The sequence below is a fragment of the Syzygium oleosum genome, unplaced genomic scaffold (genome assembly GCF_021117445.2).
Source record: "Syzygium oleosum isolate NSW1041296 unplaced genomic scaffold, Sole_v2.1 Sole_v2.26, whole genome shotgun sequence".
Taxonomy (NCBI): domain Eukaryota; kingdom Viridiplantae; phylum Streptophyta; class Magnoliopsida; order Myrtales; family Myrtaceae; genus Syzygium; species Syzygium oleosum.
This window is the reverse complement of record NW_026607510.1, coordinates 3,294,556-3,312,133: the sequence shown is the minus strand read 5'-3', so window position 1 is coordinate 3,312,133 and position 17,578 is coordinate 3,294,556. Positions and strand designations below refer to the sequence as shown.

The following is a 17,578-nucleotide window of genomic DNA, read 5'->3' as shown; positions in this document are numbered from 1 at the left end:
CCTTTTTGGAATTGGAAGTTCCTTTTTACGGAACGGAAGGTTCGTGTTTAGAACCAATTGGAGCCAAACCTATAGCGCTCAACCTATTCTCCAAGCTTCGTGAAGTAATTTTTAATTCAAAATGAACACAATTGCCCATAAACCCATAGATCGGGAAAATTACCAAAAAAGTCCTAAATCTTTTGCAATTGTGCCAATTCAGTCATAAACCTTTTTTTTTGGCCAATTCAGTCCTAAACCTTTTGCAATTATGCCAATTTAGTCCATCCGGCCACTTTTGGCTGGCCGGCGTTGACGTGGCCGCCGGCCAGATGACGTGGCGCCGGCCGGCGTCCACGTGGCAATATTTTAATATTTTTTTTTTCCTTTTTTCTTTTTTTTTTCTTTTCCTTCTCCCTCCTGGCCTGTCCGGCCAGGGGGGAGGCTCGCCGGCGAGGGCCCAGCTCCGGCGAGGCGAGCTGGGCCCTCGCCACCGCCGGGCAAGCTCGCCTCGCCGGAGCCGGGCGAGGCTCGCCTGGGCGGCGGCGAGGGCCCGCTCGCCATGGCCGGGCGAGCTTCGCCGCGCGCCGCCGGGCGAGCCTCGCCTAGCTCCGGCGAGGTGGAGCTCGCCCGGGGCGGCGAGGGCCCGCTCGCCTCGCCGGAGCTGGGCCCTCGCCGGCGAGCCTCCCCCCTGGCCTGTCCGGCCAGGGGAGAAGGAAAGGAAAAAAAATCGAAAATAATAAAAAAATATTAAAATATTGCCACGTGGACGCCGGCCGGCGCCACGTCAGCCGGCCGGCGGCCATGTCGGTACCGGCCGGCCAAAAGTGGCCGGATGGACTGAATTGGCACAATTGCAAAAGGTTTAGGAGTGAATTGGCCCAAAAAAAAGGTTTAGGACTGAATTGGCACAATTGCAAAAGATTTAGGACTTTTTTGGTAAATTTCCCCTCATAGATCCGATGATCCGAAAGCTCTACATGTCGTCATAAATTTGAAACTTCTTCCTTGAACTATGTCTCTCAGCTCGAACTTACTTAAACTCTTTTTAGAATCAAAATTAGCAGAACTGCAAACAAATCAGATGGTCCGAAAAATATAAACATCACAAGATCGAAGATTTGACCCAATTGGAACTAAACCGTGTTTTTAGAATTGAATATTCTTCCTTGAAAACGAACTATGGCCCTCGACTTGTACAAATCGAAAGACGCAAGCGAAAGTTGTGCAAAAAGATTTTCTGTTAGACTGTCCTCGAAGTCCCGAGGAGTACGTGATGATCCTCCACAAACTCTCTCAGGCTTTTTGGGTCTTATGGGGAAAACCAACTTCTGCAAACGATCACGACACTCTTATGGGGCCCGACAATCTAACCAATTCGCCCAGTCCGATAAAGAAAGGAGCAGCCGAGCGCCTCTGTTTGAGATCGCCGGCATCCTCGACATGCGCACGGAAACAGCAATTGCTTAGATGACGCGGTAGGAAAACTATGAAAACGAAGCGATGGAAGTTAGAGCCTTCACTTTCAATGTATGTGCGGGGATACGTTCCTCTAGGAGGATATACAAATGAAAGAATGATAACCAAAGTCAACACTATTGTCTTTTCTACATCTTCATATGATACAAGTGATTAGTATACAGTGGGGGGTGTATAGACATACACTTCCGGTGTATTTCCTAATCAGTTGAAGCAGGTGATATAGCCAGATCATCCGACATCGGCAAGCAGAGGCCACTTCAGATCAAGTTCCTCTACCAGATGCCGGGTTTTTCTTCTTTAGCCTACTATGAAGATGCTGCGGCGGTTAGCTTACTTATTCTTCTTTCCGCCGGCCAGGATACGTTGGATCTGAAGCCCTCGGCTGAAGGCCTGGTTGAACAACAGCCTGGTCTGGAATTCCGAGACAAATGGGAACCATGCCAGCATGGCCACCGGCGTGAAGATGACCAGTCCCATTATGTACTCGAACCCTCTCGCGAGTGCTTTCACGGACCCCCACATTCCGAGACCCTTTACCACTGGTCTGCACGCTTGTGATATCTGCCTCATAAATAAAAAGTGCAGTGAGTTACGAGCCAAAACCATGCTCGCCGAATCACAGAGAGAAGGGTTAACGAGTCAGAAGGAAGTACTAGTCAGATGGAAAAAATTCATCGATTACAAGACCGAAAGTAAGTTCCGTGAATGCATACTGTGCGAGGAACTAACCTGCAGCAGGGCCCATCCCGTCGGCATGAAGGCCAGTAAGCTGGCGAAGATGTCTCCGACTGTGAGACTAAGGAATGCGAAGAGCATGCCCAGAGTGACTATGAACCCGATAAACAGGAACAGCTTGAGGAGTCTAAACATCAACTGGAAATCAGCACTGAACTTCTTTCTACCCATAGACACAATCTGCAAGACTCCCGTCAAAAAGATTTATATTTAGAAGAGACTCAGACCTGAAAACCGAAGGTCTCCACTGAATATGGTTTAGGCTTCCTCACCTTTAAGATGATCATAACAGCAACGATTACAAGCCATGATAATCCATAGACCTGCCACGAAATTGATTCGGAGACATTCATGATGTTAATCAGCTAAATCATCAAAAATGCCCATGCAAGAAACATACGACTCTTTGCACATAAAACAACTGGTGCCGTATGCCAACAAAGGCTTTTCTATTCCTTGTAACGTGCAATGTCATAGGAGGAAGGAAAAAGATTTGAATCTCAGATGGCAAGTAGAATGCATATGATCCATGAAACTGTATGAGTTGTTAGTTTTCACAGATGAACAATGGAGGCCTTTGCCTTGTTAAGCTTTTTCTACTCTGTAAAACTTGCGAGTGGAGAAACATAATGAGCTTATACAGATCATGAACCGAAACATAAAGTATTCCGATGTAGAAGCATGGAAAAAAGTTGTGAAGCCAGAAAGGCTTCCCTACCATGATGCTCTTGTTAGCTTGGGCGACGTGTAGGTGATAGACGATCCCATATTGGTATAGGAAGAAACGAAGAGAGAGAACAATCTCCCAAAATCTTCCCAAGAACCCGGTACTCTGTAGATGTTCCTGCTCTTCATCCCACCAGGACTCCCAGCTCTTATTTGCAGGCACACCCATGCCACCGCAATTGCTGATCCATTTTGTCCAGTCATCCCAATCATCCACTATCTTCTGCCATTCAAACCCTGAAGGATTGAAAAGGAAAGGAGCAAACAACCAGGAAACCACCAAGAACCACATGGAGACCGTGAGGAGCAAATAAGCGATCGAATCAGCGAATGTTGAACCATATATCTGATACGCTATTAGTAAGACCATGATCTCCAGTCCTTTCACAAAATGACTCCTCGAGTACATCCTGTAGTTCTCTGCAAACTTCTCATGCCGAACCACAAACCCACGGCCTGTTGCCCTGTACTTGGCCCCTCCGTGCAAAATAGTGCGTCCAAAGTAATGGGCCTTGGTACCGAGTGAGAAAGTAAAGAAGACTGCTGCCAGCTGTAGCTGCATAATTATGATGTCGCCTAACGCACTTCTGAAACCTCTTTCCAGTCCAATTTCCATTGCCATGGGTAAGGCCATTAACAAGCCAAGTTGAACAACAGACTGTGAAGCCATGGCATTCTTCAGAGGGTCATTTCCCCTAGCACGGGCAATTTTAAATATCGACTGCTCTAATCCACTCAGCGACAGGTAGAGCTTGCCATATAAGAAAAGATAGACAACAAGGACAACCATCTGCATAACGGAAACAAAGAGGATCTGTATGAGAAATAGACAAGAAGGACGACCATCTACATGATGGAAACAAAGAGGATCTGTAGGACTAGTGATATGTTAGAGATATTGCCAACATTAAACTGGTAATCACAATTTCCCAAGCTCAAGACTTGTTTCTTGATTATAGGGGTAAGATTATGCATTGAACCAACTAATGAGGTCTTGAAAATCTAAGGACAAATGCTAAAGGTAGAGGTATGTCACCACAATGCACAAGAGGACCATGGGTAGAGTTGGCAGAACATATAGTTGATGCCTTTGGGAACAATGCGAGTCTTGAAGCTAACAAAAACTACCTTGCAAATTTCCATCCTAAGAGTTACGAGATCAGTCAAGAAGGCTAGGGAATAAAAATGAAGCAGCACATTTTCCAAAAGTTACGACTTTCAATCAGCTTGTACTGTAGATATAGGCTTTTCTCAGATTGAACTCCGCATCAGCAGGACTTACCATTGCACTGACATAAAAGCCCACAGTTGTAAAGTAGGACGACAACATGCGGAAGAAGTCAAACCGGTGTCCCAACCGGTAGATATCTCTGCTAAGAGTCTGCTCCCCATTACCACAAGCTACCTTTGCTTCAAAGAGTGATATTTGATTGAGTCCAACATCTCGACCCTTGCCAACTTGTATATATTCATGATGAGTGACATTCCCTCGTCTAAGTGTTGAATTGAATCCTACACAGACATCATACTTTTTAAGAAGCAAACTAAACTTCGATTTTGTTGCATTCAAAGGAGAGTTTTTGTTATTTGTTACCAGCAAAAATATCCTCGCTGAGATTGATGCCACGAGAAGCTTTGCTTATACCACCCCGGGTAATGTGAAAGATTCTGTCAAATACATCTGGATGTCCATAGTGGAACCGAACCCTGAAAAAGTCAATTTAAGCAATATGAACAGGTTGGGCCAACGCATTATCTGATCATTTCAGTTTAAGAAATAGATAACTATTGTACTAAGCTTACTTCAAAGGCCTTGCGAGAACTCTTTGGCCGATGGTGACAAAGCTGGTTTCTTGGTTTGACATAAACCATGCCAAAGAAGAAACACTGCAATTCACAGTTAATAATTCTCAGACGTAACAAATAAGATACTTTGGAGAAAACAATTTCAATTATGAAATTCTCATCCAACCTTCCAGTAAAGATATGCTCGCGGACACCTAATATTGTAGGTGGACGTACTCCGTGATCCTCGTTAAATTCTTCCAACAGATTACGCATCTTAAAAGCTTCTTCCAGATAATTATCCTGCGGAGAATTGGCATCATAGAGTGTCTTAATTAGATTCAAAGATATAAAGTGATAGAGTGACAAGACATCTACTCGGTTACCTGGTTCATATCAATAGTTTGAAGAGCTTCCCCTCGAGTAAAAATTATGGCATGGTTCTGATTCTCAGGCTTCCCTTCTCCTATTTTAGCTGAACCCGGTAGTTTTATGCGATATATTTCCTTTAAAGAGCACAACATAAACAATGAAACTTTATTGGAATTGCCGGGAGAAGATTTTCCTATGCCAAAGGAAAGCGATTTATTGAGGAATTCACCTGGTCTAGATTGTCCACTGCTTTGACCAATACAGAATAATACACCTTCTGTACCTTTTGACCCTCGCGTTCTTCAACTTCGTCAATATAAGCTACGCGCAGTGCAGGATTACTGAAGAAGAAGATATCAATAGTTAGGGTTCTCATAAGTGATCCCAGTAGAAGGTTCAATGAACACCAAGACTTGATGAGGTAGAGAACATACTTGACCATCAAATTAAGTATGTCCGTAGCCCGACGATCTCCACTTCGCTTCTGATTTCCATAGTTCTGACAGGTAGCGACATATGTGAACTTCATGTCAGCCATTGCCTCTGATTGAGAGGACAGCGATCTAGCTTTCTTGTCTTCTTCTGATGGAATTGTTATGGCTTTGTAGCCCTGCAGTATCTCTGTTCCCAACAAAATAAGTAAGAGGACAAAATGTAAGCTTTGGAGGGGACTATCGTCTAGCATCTTTATTATGTGCATGCATTCAAGTGCATTCTATCATGGTTACATTAAATGAAAATCATTAAACTTTAAGAACCTATACAAAGGCATTCATATATCAATGGATCATGTCATGGGTGATTATCAGTAATATGTCTAATTTTGTTTATTGTTAAAATAAGCCCATAGTTTGATCACCAGAAGATTTTTTTTTGGGTAAAAAGGAGGTCAAAATGTGTCAAGTAGAGCAAGTTTCAAGGTAATTGTGCTCGTGTTCAGTCAAATTCAGGTTGCTCTCTGTACTTTTCTCTTATTTGTGTCATCCCCACATCTTTAGGCCAAATTTAGAGCCGTTTACTGGCTTTCTCATGATGTGAATGTTTCTCTCCTAAAAAGCCAGAATCTTGCATTGCTTCAGTTTTCAGCAGCAATCACGTGAGAACATGACTTGTTAATGATTTCAATGCAATAACCGTAGGAAGGTCCAGTGAGCAGTGATATGGACAACCAGAGAGGTATTTCATATTCCAGATACTCTTTATACAAATGGACATATACATGAGCTTTCAGGATATTGTAAGGAGAGAAAGCTGCATAATTTTTCATATACATATATCCACTTCCATAATCTCTATGCACATATTATTGCATTGTTGCTCAACTGAAGGACTTGGACGCATGCATCTTATCAACAATTTTATCTCACTTCATGCTGATGCATGGTCACACAGAGATTAAAAAAAGACAAGTTCGAGATCTATATAATTGGAGCTATTTATTATTTCTTTTGCATTTAATCCATCATTTCGTTGCTCAAGTTGCTGAACTTTAGGGTTGATAGGAGTTCTTGCAGATTAAAAATTACTTGGTTGTTAATTGCATATGAAGGGGAATCATATCACCATTTTACCTTCCTGATCAGCCATGTCAAGAAAAGCCTGAAGCTTCAATGCTCTCCAATAGTACATCATCCCCCTAACTGCAAAATCCATGGTTACCAGAACATGAGAAAACACTTCTTAGTGAGTTCAAAGTGGGTGTTAATCCAATCAATTACCAGTTCTCAAGAGCGTTTGTCCTCTTAAAGAGACCCAGTGGCGAAGCTGCAGAATATTCTCTTCACTTTCAAAGAGCTCGCTGTCTTGACAGTTGAGTCGCTCCTTGAAGTTATCCCACTCATCTGGTCAGATAGAGACAGTGATCAAATTAATAGAATTCTATCATGCAATTCTAATAAAGTTATAGTTATATCAATTCGTTTTTCACAAACCTGGAAAGATCTTCCGTAAATAAAATATGATGGACACACCATCTTCATTCTCTGACTCAAGGTCAGCTCTGGAATAGACAGTTTCCTCACTATAGTATGGAGTCATGACGCTGCCAAAACATGAGAAAATCGAAGAATTTAACAGCATGAGAGCTGGATGGATCACGGAGGAACTAATCTAAAAAGCAGTAGCATCGTGCAAATGAATCCTTAAAAGGGAATCTCAATTTTGGAACGCTAACACCTCTAACCACTGCAAGAGTGGAAATGTAGGAGAAGGAAAGAGTTTTAAATGCATGAGTTCCTTCTTGTAGCCTGTCATCTATAGAGAAGGAATGCAAGCAAGTGTGATCTAATGATCCAGGACACATTAACCTTGAAGATAGAGTATTTAATTGAATCATACTGCAAAATAGGGATATTGACAGCAGAAATCAGCCTTATTAATATTCTTTCTTAACCTGAATGAGAGCATTTTATGGACACGAGGAGGACGTGGCATATCCATGAAGAGCGAATTGGCAAAGAAAGTTATCCTTCGACGAGCTTCAAGGTTTGTGGGTACGTCACTGGCAGTCTCCTTCACCGTTAACAGGAGATAGAGTCGCCTTATCTAATTATATTAAAAGCGACAGGTAATACTTGTTACCAAGCCAATTCTGAAGTCAACAGCTAGCAAATAACATTTTCGTGCAGTAAACGACTATATGTACCTGTTCTTCCCATTGTGCTGTTACCACAGGAGGGAACAGTATGGCAGGTTTTGGATCAGTACCAGCAAAAAGTTGTCTGCCAGTATCTTTGCTGCTATGCCCGAGCTCCCCTACTTCCCTGTGAGGAATTCAACAGACAAGGTAAACTCGATTAGCCTCCTCAAGTAATCACTGATAAACCAAATACCCTTTTTCCCAAAGTAATATGCCTAATTCAACTAACCGGATCTCATTCACCATCATATCACGTTGAACTACTTCTAACATGTCTTGCAGAAGCAACACCACTCTACCTTGTTTTTCTGGATCAGCATCTTTCTGCCATAAAAACAGAAGTGAAGTTTGCTTCTCATATTACTGCTAAGTATTTCTCACACAACATGCTTCAGATGAAAAGTACTCACCAAGATTCCGACAAGCTCCACAAATTTCTCACAAAGTGTTGGTAAAGTACCCATTCTGAAATTCTGAAGTAGTGTATTCTTTGAAATGTTACTCTCAACTTCTTTAATGATTACACCCACCATCCTGTGAAAAGATAACTCATGTGATGAGCCATGCCATTAGGTCAAACCTTGTGCCCAATATTTTATTTCCTGGCTAAGGGAGATGGGTGGTAAAGAGCTAGGATTCAATAACCACCAACTTATAAAGTGAAATTTTGTTATTCATGTTCCAGGTCCAAAGATTACAATATTACCAAAGCTCATTAATGACAAATAGGTCAACCTTAATTCACGGAATGGCACAAAGCAGCCGTGGATATGGAAGCTGATTTATGATTGCTTGGATCCCTTTGAAATGACAGATTAAATAAAAAGTACAATTTGCCTAGAAAAAGTTGCTACTATAACTAGAAGTCATTAGACAATCTTTTCTGTCTAGAATCTGGATGTGTAGTTGATGAATGGTGGGATGGTTATCTATATGAATGCAAAAGATCCTCTGCGTTTGAAATGTCAGTTCTAATAGGCAGAAAATGCATTCCAGAGATGATACGTATACTATAAAACATACCTCTTTTCAGTCTCCCCATTCACTAAAACATTGAGAACAAGTTTAAAAGATTCGTAGCATTCAATCACTGCACATTTCAAGTATTCATCTGCGCAGATACGCTTCCAAAGATCAGAGTCCTTAGATCGAAATTGAGCAGCCATATCCAATGCTATTGGTATCTGCAGAGTAGACCAAAAGTCAATGAAGTACATTGTTGATGTAGAAAAGTGAAATATAAAGAGGACTGTGTTCAACCTTGCTAGCAAGCAAAAATGGTGGCCACTGAATTATCTTCAGGCTAGGATCAGATGTATAAGGAACTAGCAGCAGATCCATCTCCCTGAATTAGACAATTGCAATGTTAGTTAATAAAATCGAGCTGCAAACAAAATTAAGATAGCATTGACTATGTGAAATAGTTTCTGGTAAGGTTTCTTTCCTGTCACTTATAAGATCTTCTTCACGGAAACTACATATTACTTCATTCCATAACTGAGCAAATTTTGCAGCTTCACTTCTCCGGCTAGCTGGAACCTAAAAATTGACAAAAGTATGATATAGATGCGGTTATACTCTCGTTGATTCAGTGGTATGACTTTAATTCAATGGTGTAAGTACAATAATCAAACCTCTGCAAAACGTTTTGAGAAAGAGAACCCTCTTTTCTGCGACTTGTTCGAGGGTACCAAATATGTGTTGAAAGCACCAGGTAGAGACTGGAAACGAGATCTTAGCATGCCCAACGTTCGTATCTATGATAAGAAAATATAAAGTGAAGTCAAGCAGCCACAGAAGATGTGATTTTGGACTTGCTAAACATGGTAGTGACATGTTCTTGATCTTATATACCTTGAAAGCTTGCCAATATGGAAAAGAATGGGTATAGAGGAAAATAAAAAAAAAAAAAATCTTTCTGCAGTAATATGAAGTACGGTGTTCAGCACAGTTTCTGCGGTAAAATGAACCTTTACTGTCAGGTTTTACTTAGATAGAAATACCACTCTACATACCAAGAATGGTCAGAAGGTGTATGACCTGTATATTCAGAGGAGGAAAATTTCAAGCTTGCCAACTTAGATCTTGCCAGTACAAATTAAAATTAGTTTGTCTAGTTCGCTTTAGATGACTACAGATAACATGAGCACCAGACATATGGTACTGAAAAGGTTATGAACAGCTCAAATTTGAGTAAATCACCTCTCCTAGGCGATCAAAAGCCCCAATGATGCCACCATACAAAGTCGAGTAAATGGAATACCATATTTGTGTGTCCATAAAATAAACCTGCACCATCATTGTAGATAAATATGAGGTAAAACCCTTAAATTTTAAGAACTCATGAAAACAATTCTAGATCAGTGCAATATAGTCAAAGCAGGAAAAAAATCATGAAATTATAAGAGTCTGAATGAACCAGTAGGATATTGCTAGACCCACCAAGATTACTGGTGCCCAGAGTGCTACAACTGCTCCATAATTGTTTTTAGCTGTATCCATAACAGAAAAATTAACAAGGAATGACAAATTCAATAGAAAATTAAAAAGCACAGTTATACATAGGCAGTACCATTAGGGAAAAACTCATGCCATTCATATTTGATGCGAGTAATATTCATTATATCCTTTGTTGGCTTCACCAAAGGCTTAATCTGTGGAGCACCAAAAAAAATTATGAGAGGTCAAAATGCTAAAGAAGCAAGCAAATATATTCAGTCTAGAAGCAAACATACAAGTAGAAAATGAAATTTGCTACCTGTACAAAGTAACTAAACGCGAACTTGGAACATAAAAGGAGTGCCCAAAAGAAGGTGTACCTGAAATGAGGTGTTGGTTTAAAAAGACATAAACTCTTGATTACGTAATAATCTGTATCTATGTTCAGGGAACTCACTTAATGAGGGCAAACTGACTCTCATGCATCCCCCGGCCAACGTAAATTCTTGGCTGCAGATATCAAACATGTGCAGGTTAAGAACCTTGTACAACTAATGTTCTTTAGATTTGTAGTGGACTAATAAATGAAGAATGAAAGTGGAAAGCATGAGTGTTCAAATGAGCATCAATAAGTTAAACGCAGCTTTTATCCGCTTCATCAACAGCTAACAAAGTTAGGCCAAGCGGGAATGAATTACCACAATACAGAAAGGGAAAGCAGATGATACAAACTATTATCACATATAGGTCATTTGGAGATACCTGCAAGTCCTTTTGATGAAAATCACTTCTATCAATATTATGCTAGTTGACATGCTTCTAAAACATTTAATTGAACATCATGCTTGCAACATATCTAGAAGTTGGTGTACTATTTTTTCCAAATTGTGATCTTCCCTACTGCAAGAAATACTTCTTTTCTCAATACCACTGCATGCAATTATATTCCTGATTCAGTAACTTGTTTCCAAATTCTCTAAAAATGCATGCTTCCCACTACTTTTCCTAAATTTGATCTCCTGAAATATCTGCAATAGCTCCCATTCTATGCAGACTTGGATAGGATGTCAAGTGAGTACATGCATTACTGTGTCTATGCCTCTAAACTTTTGATTTTTTGACTCAGCAACAATGTTACTATCTATGAGTATGGAAAAATCTGGATAAGCCAATACATAGTAGATTTAATATTTGCCAATTCGAATTTCTTATTGTCCTGCTGGAATGTTTGTATCATTGTGAATTTTTTGAAAATTATATCAGACATTGTAATTTGCTAGTGATTAACAAATTGAAGATGCCGTGCCATTTTTCGAGATGAAATGAGTTGTGTAGGTTCCATCCGCACAGCCATGTCGTTAGCAAGGGTATGGTGGCTTCACTAGAAGTCACTGTGAAAGTGTAGCGAGTTTAGCATCAACGGTGATGAGGCTATGCATGTTCTAATGTCAACGAGACAATGATTTGTTTTGACCATACGATACAAATCATGGACTCAAGACAACAGTGCGTGATTTTGTTTCCAAAATTTTCTTTTACATATACAAAGAGTACCCTGGCATTAAAAACAGGACATGCAAAGTAAAAAAGCCATGACATAGATACCTGTGACCACCATAGCAGAAATCTGACAATATGCCAGTCTGAGCTTTCAATCCAACGCCGAAGCATTGGGAAAATAAACAATACAGCTGCAAGTATGTTTGAAAGCAAATATATGCCTACAGCCATGATATATAGAGGAGGAATTCCCTTCACTTGAGGAAGGAATGAGAGCAAATTCCTTATTTCAGCAGGGACCACTGTGGTTGACTGCACATAGCAGAGAGGAAGAATGACAGTCCACGCTAGGCTAACCAAAATTTTGAGGATGTTTCTTGAAACATTGCTGAACCTCCACCTATGATAGCCGGGGAAGTTCAAAACAAGGTCCAATACACCTATTTAAAGACATAAAAGATGAGAAAACACATTCAACTCATCAAAGCTGACAGATCAATCTCACAAAATGACACTAAAGGTATCAACATTGACATGCTCATGGGCCATAGACTACTGCTTTACTTGGCTATGTAACTATATAATAAGATGAATTGCCTGTATGTTCTCCAGAAAAAACCAAAACGGATGCTGAAGTGGTTCTTAACCAATACAATGCAATTCTTGGTTAGAGTGGTGGACAATCCTTTAAGAACTGTCTTACCAAAAAAAAAATCCTTTAAGAACTGTTATACTTACATGAGTTTGTTTAGCATAAGGATGGGCAAGAAGGTTACATTCAATAGGCTATCACGGTTTCACTCCGAATCATCTAGTGACATCTTTAATTTATGATCATGAAAAGTTCATGTGAAATCCAATGAGTTTCTTAGAATGAATTTAGAAACACAAGGTTAGATAACAAGCATAAAGAAGCATTCTTGAAATGCGTTTAGTTTTACAAGCAGAAGAAGATGCGCATTCCAAAAAACCAAATGGCAAAACATATCCAGGAAATAGGTCAAGATCTGTTGCTTTCCAAGTAACTTTGGTTATGAGCAGAATCACGTTTTCACTCCATTCTTCCCATATATTGTTATGTCTTCTTCTAGAAACAGACAAGACATGGAAAGATCTCCTTTCACTGTATCATCTCTTGATCAATATCTCTTCAAAGTAAAAGATAAAACCATTTCAACCGAAAAAATAGAAAAGAAAATCAAGATCACGAAAACAAAGACCTTGCTTTAGGAATATAAATATCAAGAAATTCAGACAATGCCCTGATTCCACTCTATAAGTCTGTGCCTTGTTTTGTGCTGCCTGAATTGTGTAACAGTGATGACATTATTTAAAGTGCTTATAGTTTTTTTTTGGTAAGGAAAGTGCTTATAGTTTAGCACTGCAACTTTTAGGAATTTTGACATACCCTGAACAAATCGAAGAAATGCTGCCGTGATGAAAATACTAGAGATCTTATACAGGATTTCTTTCTGGAAGATCTCCATTGGTGTTACTCCACTCCAAGCAATAATGATCATTGCCTGCAATCGGCAGCATTATGATTCCAGATTTAGCAGATGTACTAAAGATCAGCATGCAGTGTGAGTAAAGATCACTCGATCTAATCTTTTGCAAACCTGTAAAGCCAAAATATAGAATGTCCACAGACGATCAAAGCTTCGAAAAATGTGCCAAAATGTGCGGGTCTCCACGAAGTTTGATTTCCCAGTGCTTCCACCTTTTCTGTGTGAAGCCTTTCTTCCCTGGAATGGTTTCTACAGTTAGTGAAGATAACATTCTTAATCTTACTATCCAAAGATAATCATTAATAAAGCAGCCATGCCTGGATCAAGTCGCGTGTTGACTTGAAGAAATCGCCATCATCCCGCATTGGCCAACCAAGAGAAAAACAATCGGCAGACCTGGAAACATGTTTTGAGAATTAAAATTTAAGCAGTAAAACAAAGATTACAATTTATGGTCTGCTTGATTTTGCTTTGAATGTCCCACAAACCAGAAGTATTCGTTTAGATCATCATAGTTGCACCAAGCTGAATATGGAGCTTTTCCATTTTTGCTCTTCTTGGCTTCCTGGTATCGACGAGTGTAAACTTCATTTGTCTGAATCCAGAAAGGATAAACTAAAGTTTGATAAGACAAGTGCATGCTTGTGCTTACATACCTTTTCTATGACACGATATAGAGGGGTTATGACCTTTCGAAGGAAAGCCTCATCATCCCCTCCGTAAGAAGGCTTGATGTTTTCTCCAGTGACAATGCTGACATTCCCAGCCAACAGTCCATGAAGTTCATATGCCATCTGAAAAAGTACCAGCTTTGAACTTCATTTCATTACTAAATTGGGAGCTCAAGATAACAAGTGGAGAGGGGGTAGGTTGGGAATAACAGGAAGAATCGTCTTAGTATCGGAAACAGTACTGACATTATGGAAAATGTAGCAAAGGCACTCCGGCATGAAGCGAACGTTGGCTGCTTCACCCCATATTAATAAATACAGACCCATGTAAAGCAACTTCCTTTGCTGAACTTCTGGTTGGCTCTGTGGGAGTCTGGACAAAAATATGAAGCTTAGTACTGTGCTCTATCGGATTTTAGATGACAAGTTCAAGTTTGTGCAGAAACTACTATATCTCGTTCTCACCTCAAGCTATGTTTTCTTCCCAAAAACTTGCACCAATTTTTGTAATTCTTAAAGAGCTTGTTCATCACAGCATCTACGGCTCGTTCATCAAGCTATGAAAGAAACCAGCGTTTGAGTATGTCAGAGAGAGAAGAAAATTAGGCAATGCAATATCCATCGGGGCTTCATAGACAGAAATATGACAGCGACTGATGATGTTTGCTAGATGTTCCAATTGCGCGACTATGTCGTCATGCGCCTTCAGAGTCAATAATCCACACTTTCAGAGCGAACTAGATGGTATAGCCATTGGTTCTTAAACTAAGCTATCTACCACCATCTCTATAATGCCATGTAATCAATATAAACTCTTTACCATGACTGATGTAGAGTATCGGTGCCTACCTTGTTCAGAGGTTCAGGCTTAGGATGAAGCCTTATATGAACATTAGCTAGAAACATGATCAAATGCTCCCTCTGGTTCCTGACGTTGTCTCTCTGCATAGTTGCAGACAAAAAACAAAGTCCTTATAGCGTGACACAGTGATGTGATTTCAAGGTACTAATATATCACATTTACTGTCTGTAGACTTGCCTGGAACCCAAACATTGCCCTTAACCAATCAAGAAGATCTAAATTTCCGGCTCTCTGCCTCTGTTGCTCAAATCCAGCAGGCCAACTAAGGCCACGTATGTTGCCCAGAGCAGCTACAGCAGCCTTTACCTGAGATACAGTAAGACAATCTAAGTATGGTTGTAATGCAAATAGAATGGTCAGGACAGGGAATGCCAACATGCATTCTGTATATGAAATGTAGAATAGCATGTAAGCAAATAAAGCAAGGAAAGTACCTCTTCAAGTTGCATAATAGCTTGGGATCCCCCAGCAGAATCCAGAGGTAAGATATTATAAGGTGCGTATTTTTCCTTCTTCTCCTGGACATCTCTAGCTGCAGCGATAATCTGCTCAGAGGAGCAGAAATTAAGCATACAACACTCGGGTCAATCGAGTTCCCAACAAACAATTTAGTAAAACTACCTCTGGGGCAACTTCTTCTACTTTCTCAGACTTATTAACAGCACAAAGAACTTCAAAGAGCACTCCTGCTGTCTGATAGGCCTTGCCAAGTTGAGCTCTGTCAAACAAATTTTAATGGGAGAGCAGCAGCAGTTCAACTCATAGGGATCTGATCATCTCATTACATCATTAGTTTTTTCACTAAATCATATAGAAGCCTCCATGATATGTGAAAGTGGCGTTCCAAATGGTGATGAAGAGAGAACAAAAGGATCAACTTATATAGATACCTGTCAGCCTGCTCCCCCTGGTCCAATGCTTGCACATAATTTTCATAGTATTGATAATAAAAGCTCTCAAATTCATGTGCATCGGTCTTCTTCACCCGAGATGCCAGACTGGACGCATTGTCCTAAGTAACAGAGTCTTCAATTCAGTCCACAATCTTTGGTAAACAGAGATTGATATAGCTGTCTCTTCATTGTTTATGTCAAACAGGTTGCCGCTTTACTAGACATGATTTATTCGTCACATTTTGGTAATGGCAGAGTCTGAGCAGCTGACATTTAGACAACATTACGACCAAAACCCCTACTTTGTATTGATGAACTCACTAGATACGAATTTCTGAAGTGATGCAAAAGAAGCATAGTCGTTCAACATCTAGGAAAAAAAATTATGGAAGGCGGAATTTAGATTGCATCAACGGACAGGATTATTGGAGGCAGAATCAGATGAGGTGAGAAGAAATTACCCTCTCTAATCGCTGTAGGAGACCTGTCTTGAACTGCCTTACGCCACGTCCTGTGGAATTCGGATCCAACCTATGCGCTTTCTCGAAGGCGTAGAACCGGCCTAATAGGTATAGGGATAATAAATGCATCACTTTACTATAAAAATTATGGAACCGGTAATTGAAGATACAGTACAACAAAAATGTTGCTGTGCACTTCATATTCATTTATCAGTCGATCAAATCAAAGATGGGCAATTGGTTTCAAGGCAAGCATACAGAGGTAGGCGACGCGAGGGCGCTCATGCTCGATCTCCTTGGCTGCTCGAAGGATGGGAGAGATGATGGAGAGCGAGGATGGGACGACCTCGTTGTCGAATACCTCGGTGGAGAATATGGTGGTGGCAGCGCTCCGAGATGGCCGCCGAGAGAGCCCTTGCGGACCCGACTCGTGGCTTGCCATTGGTTCCACTGGTCGAGTGGAACCTACTTTCGCTTCTTTCCCCGTCCTGCCCACAAAGAAAACTTCAACCATCAAAAAACACACATCACAACGGCGAAACTCGCAGCATCTTTCGCAGGCATGATTGCCAAATCTCTTAACCCCCACGAGGATTCCACCGCAAAGCTCCGCTGGGAGTCGGATAAACTCTTCCGTCGACACCTCAATTGCTCGCATCGCGACGAAAGAAGCGCCTTCGGGAAAAATTTACTATAATTAGACGATGATTCCTAATCTTGAAGTCCGTACGTGATCTTCCTTCCATTTTCCAGGGAAAGGCGATGTTCTATCTATCAATTCTTCTCAATTCCAAGAAGAATTTATTAATTCAGAAGAAAATCAGATCAACCAACTTTCCGTAGAGCAACGACGGGTAATCATATTCACGGCAAAGCATGTTTTAAACCAGATAAACACGACTCTGATATCCTTAAAAAAAAGAAGAAGAAAAACAATCTCCGATGGGAAACTTCGACCGTAGGCGCCCTATCAACGGCGGCGAAACCTTAACGCGCCACCAGAATCCGATCGCATTTCCTCCGGGAGAAAAGCACGCTAGAGCTTCGACTGCCAATTTCTTCGGCTCACCTCATGCAGAGACGACGACCGTCGGCAGCCTCCGCTCGTCGAAGATGGCGATAGCGACGTTGCGATCCGCGCTCGACGAAGCGACGTCTCGCCGGAAACTCCTGGCCGCTCCTCCCTCCTCCTCCGCCAGCTCAGCGTCGAGCTCGCGCGACAAAGACAAAAGCTCTCCGCCGAAGGGGAGACCCTTACCGCGCGGCGCGATGCGGTTCGGCTTCGTCGAGGTGGTCGGAGGATGACGGGAGCGGCGGAGTTCGATCGCGCGAGAGGAAGGCGGAGGGGCGACGACGCCGCGGACGACAAGCAGAACGCGCTCTGCGTTTGCGCGGAGCTGCCAAGGAGATGAAGAGAGAGAGAGAGAGAGAGAGAAGGGACGGACCTGTAGTTTGAGCTGTCAGGGGAGGTTGTTGCAGCGGCTTCGCCGGAGCGAACGAGCGGGAGACGAAGGAAGGAAGGAAGGA

At 41.3% G+C, this 17,578-nt stretch overlaps 1 protein-coding gene across 1 annotated transcript; it reads right to left on the bottom strand.

Annotated features, from left to right (window-relative positions):
* Nucleotides 1-1,483: 1,483 nt before the first annotated feature.
* On the bottom strand, nt 1,484-17,236 carry LOC115662799 (callose synthase 5). Its single transcript, XM_056303112.1, has 43 exons — nt 17,121-17,236; nt 16,310-16,539; nt 16,052-16,152; nt 15,588-15,709; nt 15,319-15,415; nt 15,132-15,242; nt 14,871-15,003; nt 14,685-14,773; nt 14,301-14,392; nt 14,082-14,208; nt 13,821-13,958; nt 13,653-13,729; nt 13,482-13,560; nt 13,276-13,401; nt 13,065-13,179; nt 11,762-12,096; nt 10,614-10,666; nt 10,476-10,536; nt 10,290-10,371; nt 10,160-10,209; nt 9,920-10,006; nt 9,352-9,474; nt 9,165-9,256; nt 8,978-9,065; nt 8,741-8,901; nt 8,128-8,251; nt 7,947-8,041; nt 7,724-7,841; nt 7,472-7,623; nt 7,011-7,120; nt 6,798-6,920; nt 6,651-6,719; nt 5,514-5,700; nt 5,309-5,420; nt 5,094-5,213; nt 4,895-5,010; nt 4,726-4,809; nt 4,517-4,629; nt 4,205-4,434; nt 2,915-3,712; nt 2,469-2,519; nt 2,191-2,376; nt 1,484-2,022 (listed from the first exon to the last, which is right to left on the bottom strand). The coding sequence occupies exons 1-43, from the start codon at nt 17,123-17,125 to the stop codon at nt 1,792-1,794; spliced, it is 5,793 nt and encodes a 1,930-aa protein (XP_056159087.1). The 5' UTR covers nt 17,126-17,236; the 3' UTR covers nt 1,484-1,791.
* Between the last annotated feature and the right edge of the window lie 342 nt (nt 17,237-17,578).

What these genes read in the sequence shown, in the direction of transcription:
- LOC115662799 (XM_056303112.1), bottom strand. An exon ending in CAGCACAATGGGAAGAACAG is followed by an intron (nt 7,624 to 7,723) that starts GTACATATAGTC and finishes TAATATAATTAG; the next exon opens with ATAAGGCGACTCTATCTCCT. An exon ending in GAGCATATCTTTACTGGAAG is followed by an intron (nt 4,810 to 4,894) that starts GTTGGATGAGAA and finishes TGTGAATTGCAG; the next exon opens with TGTTTCTTCTTTGGCATGGT.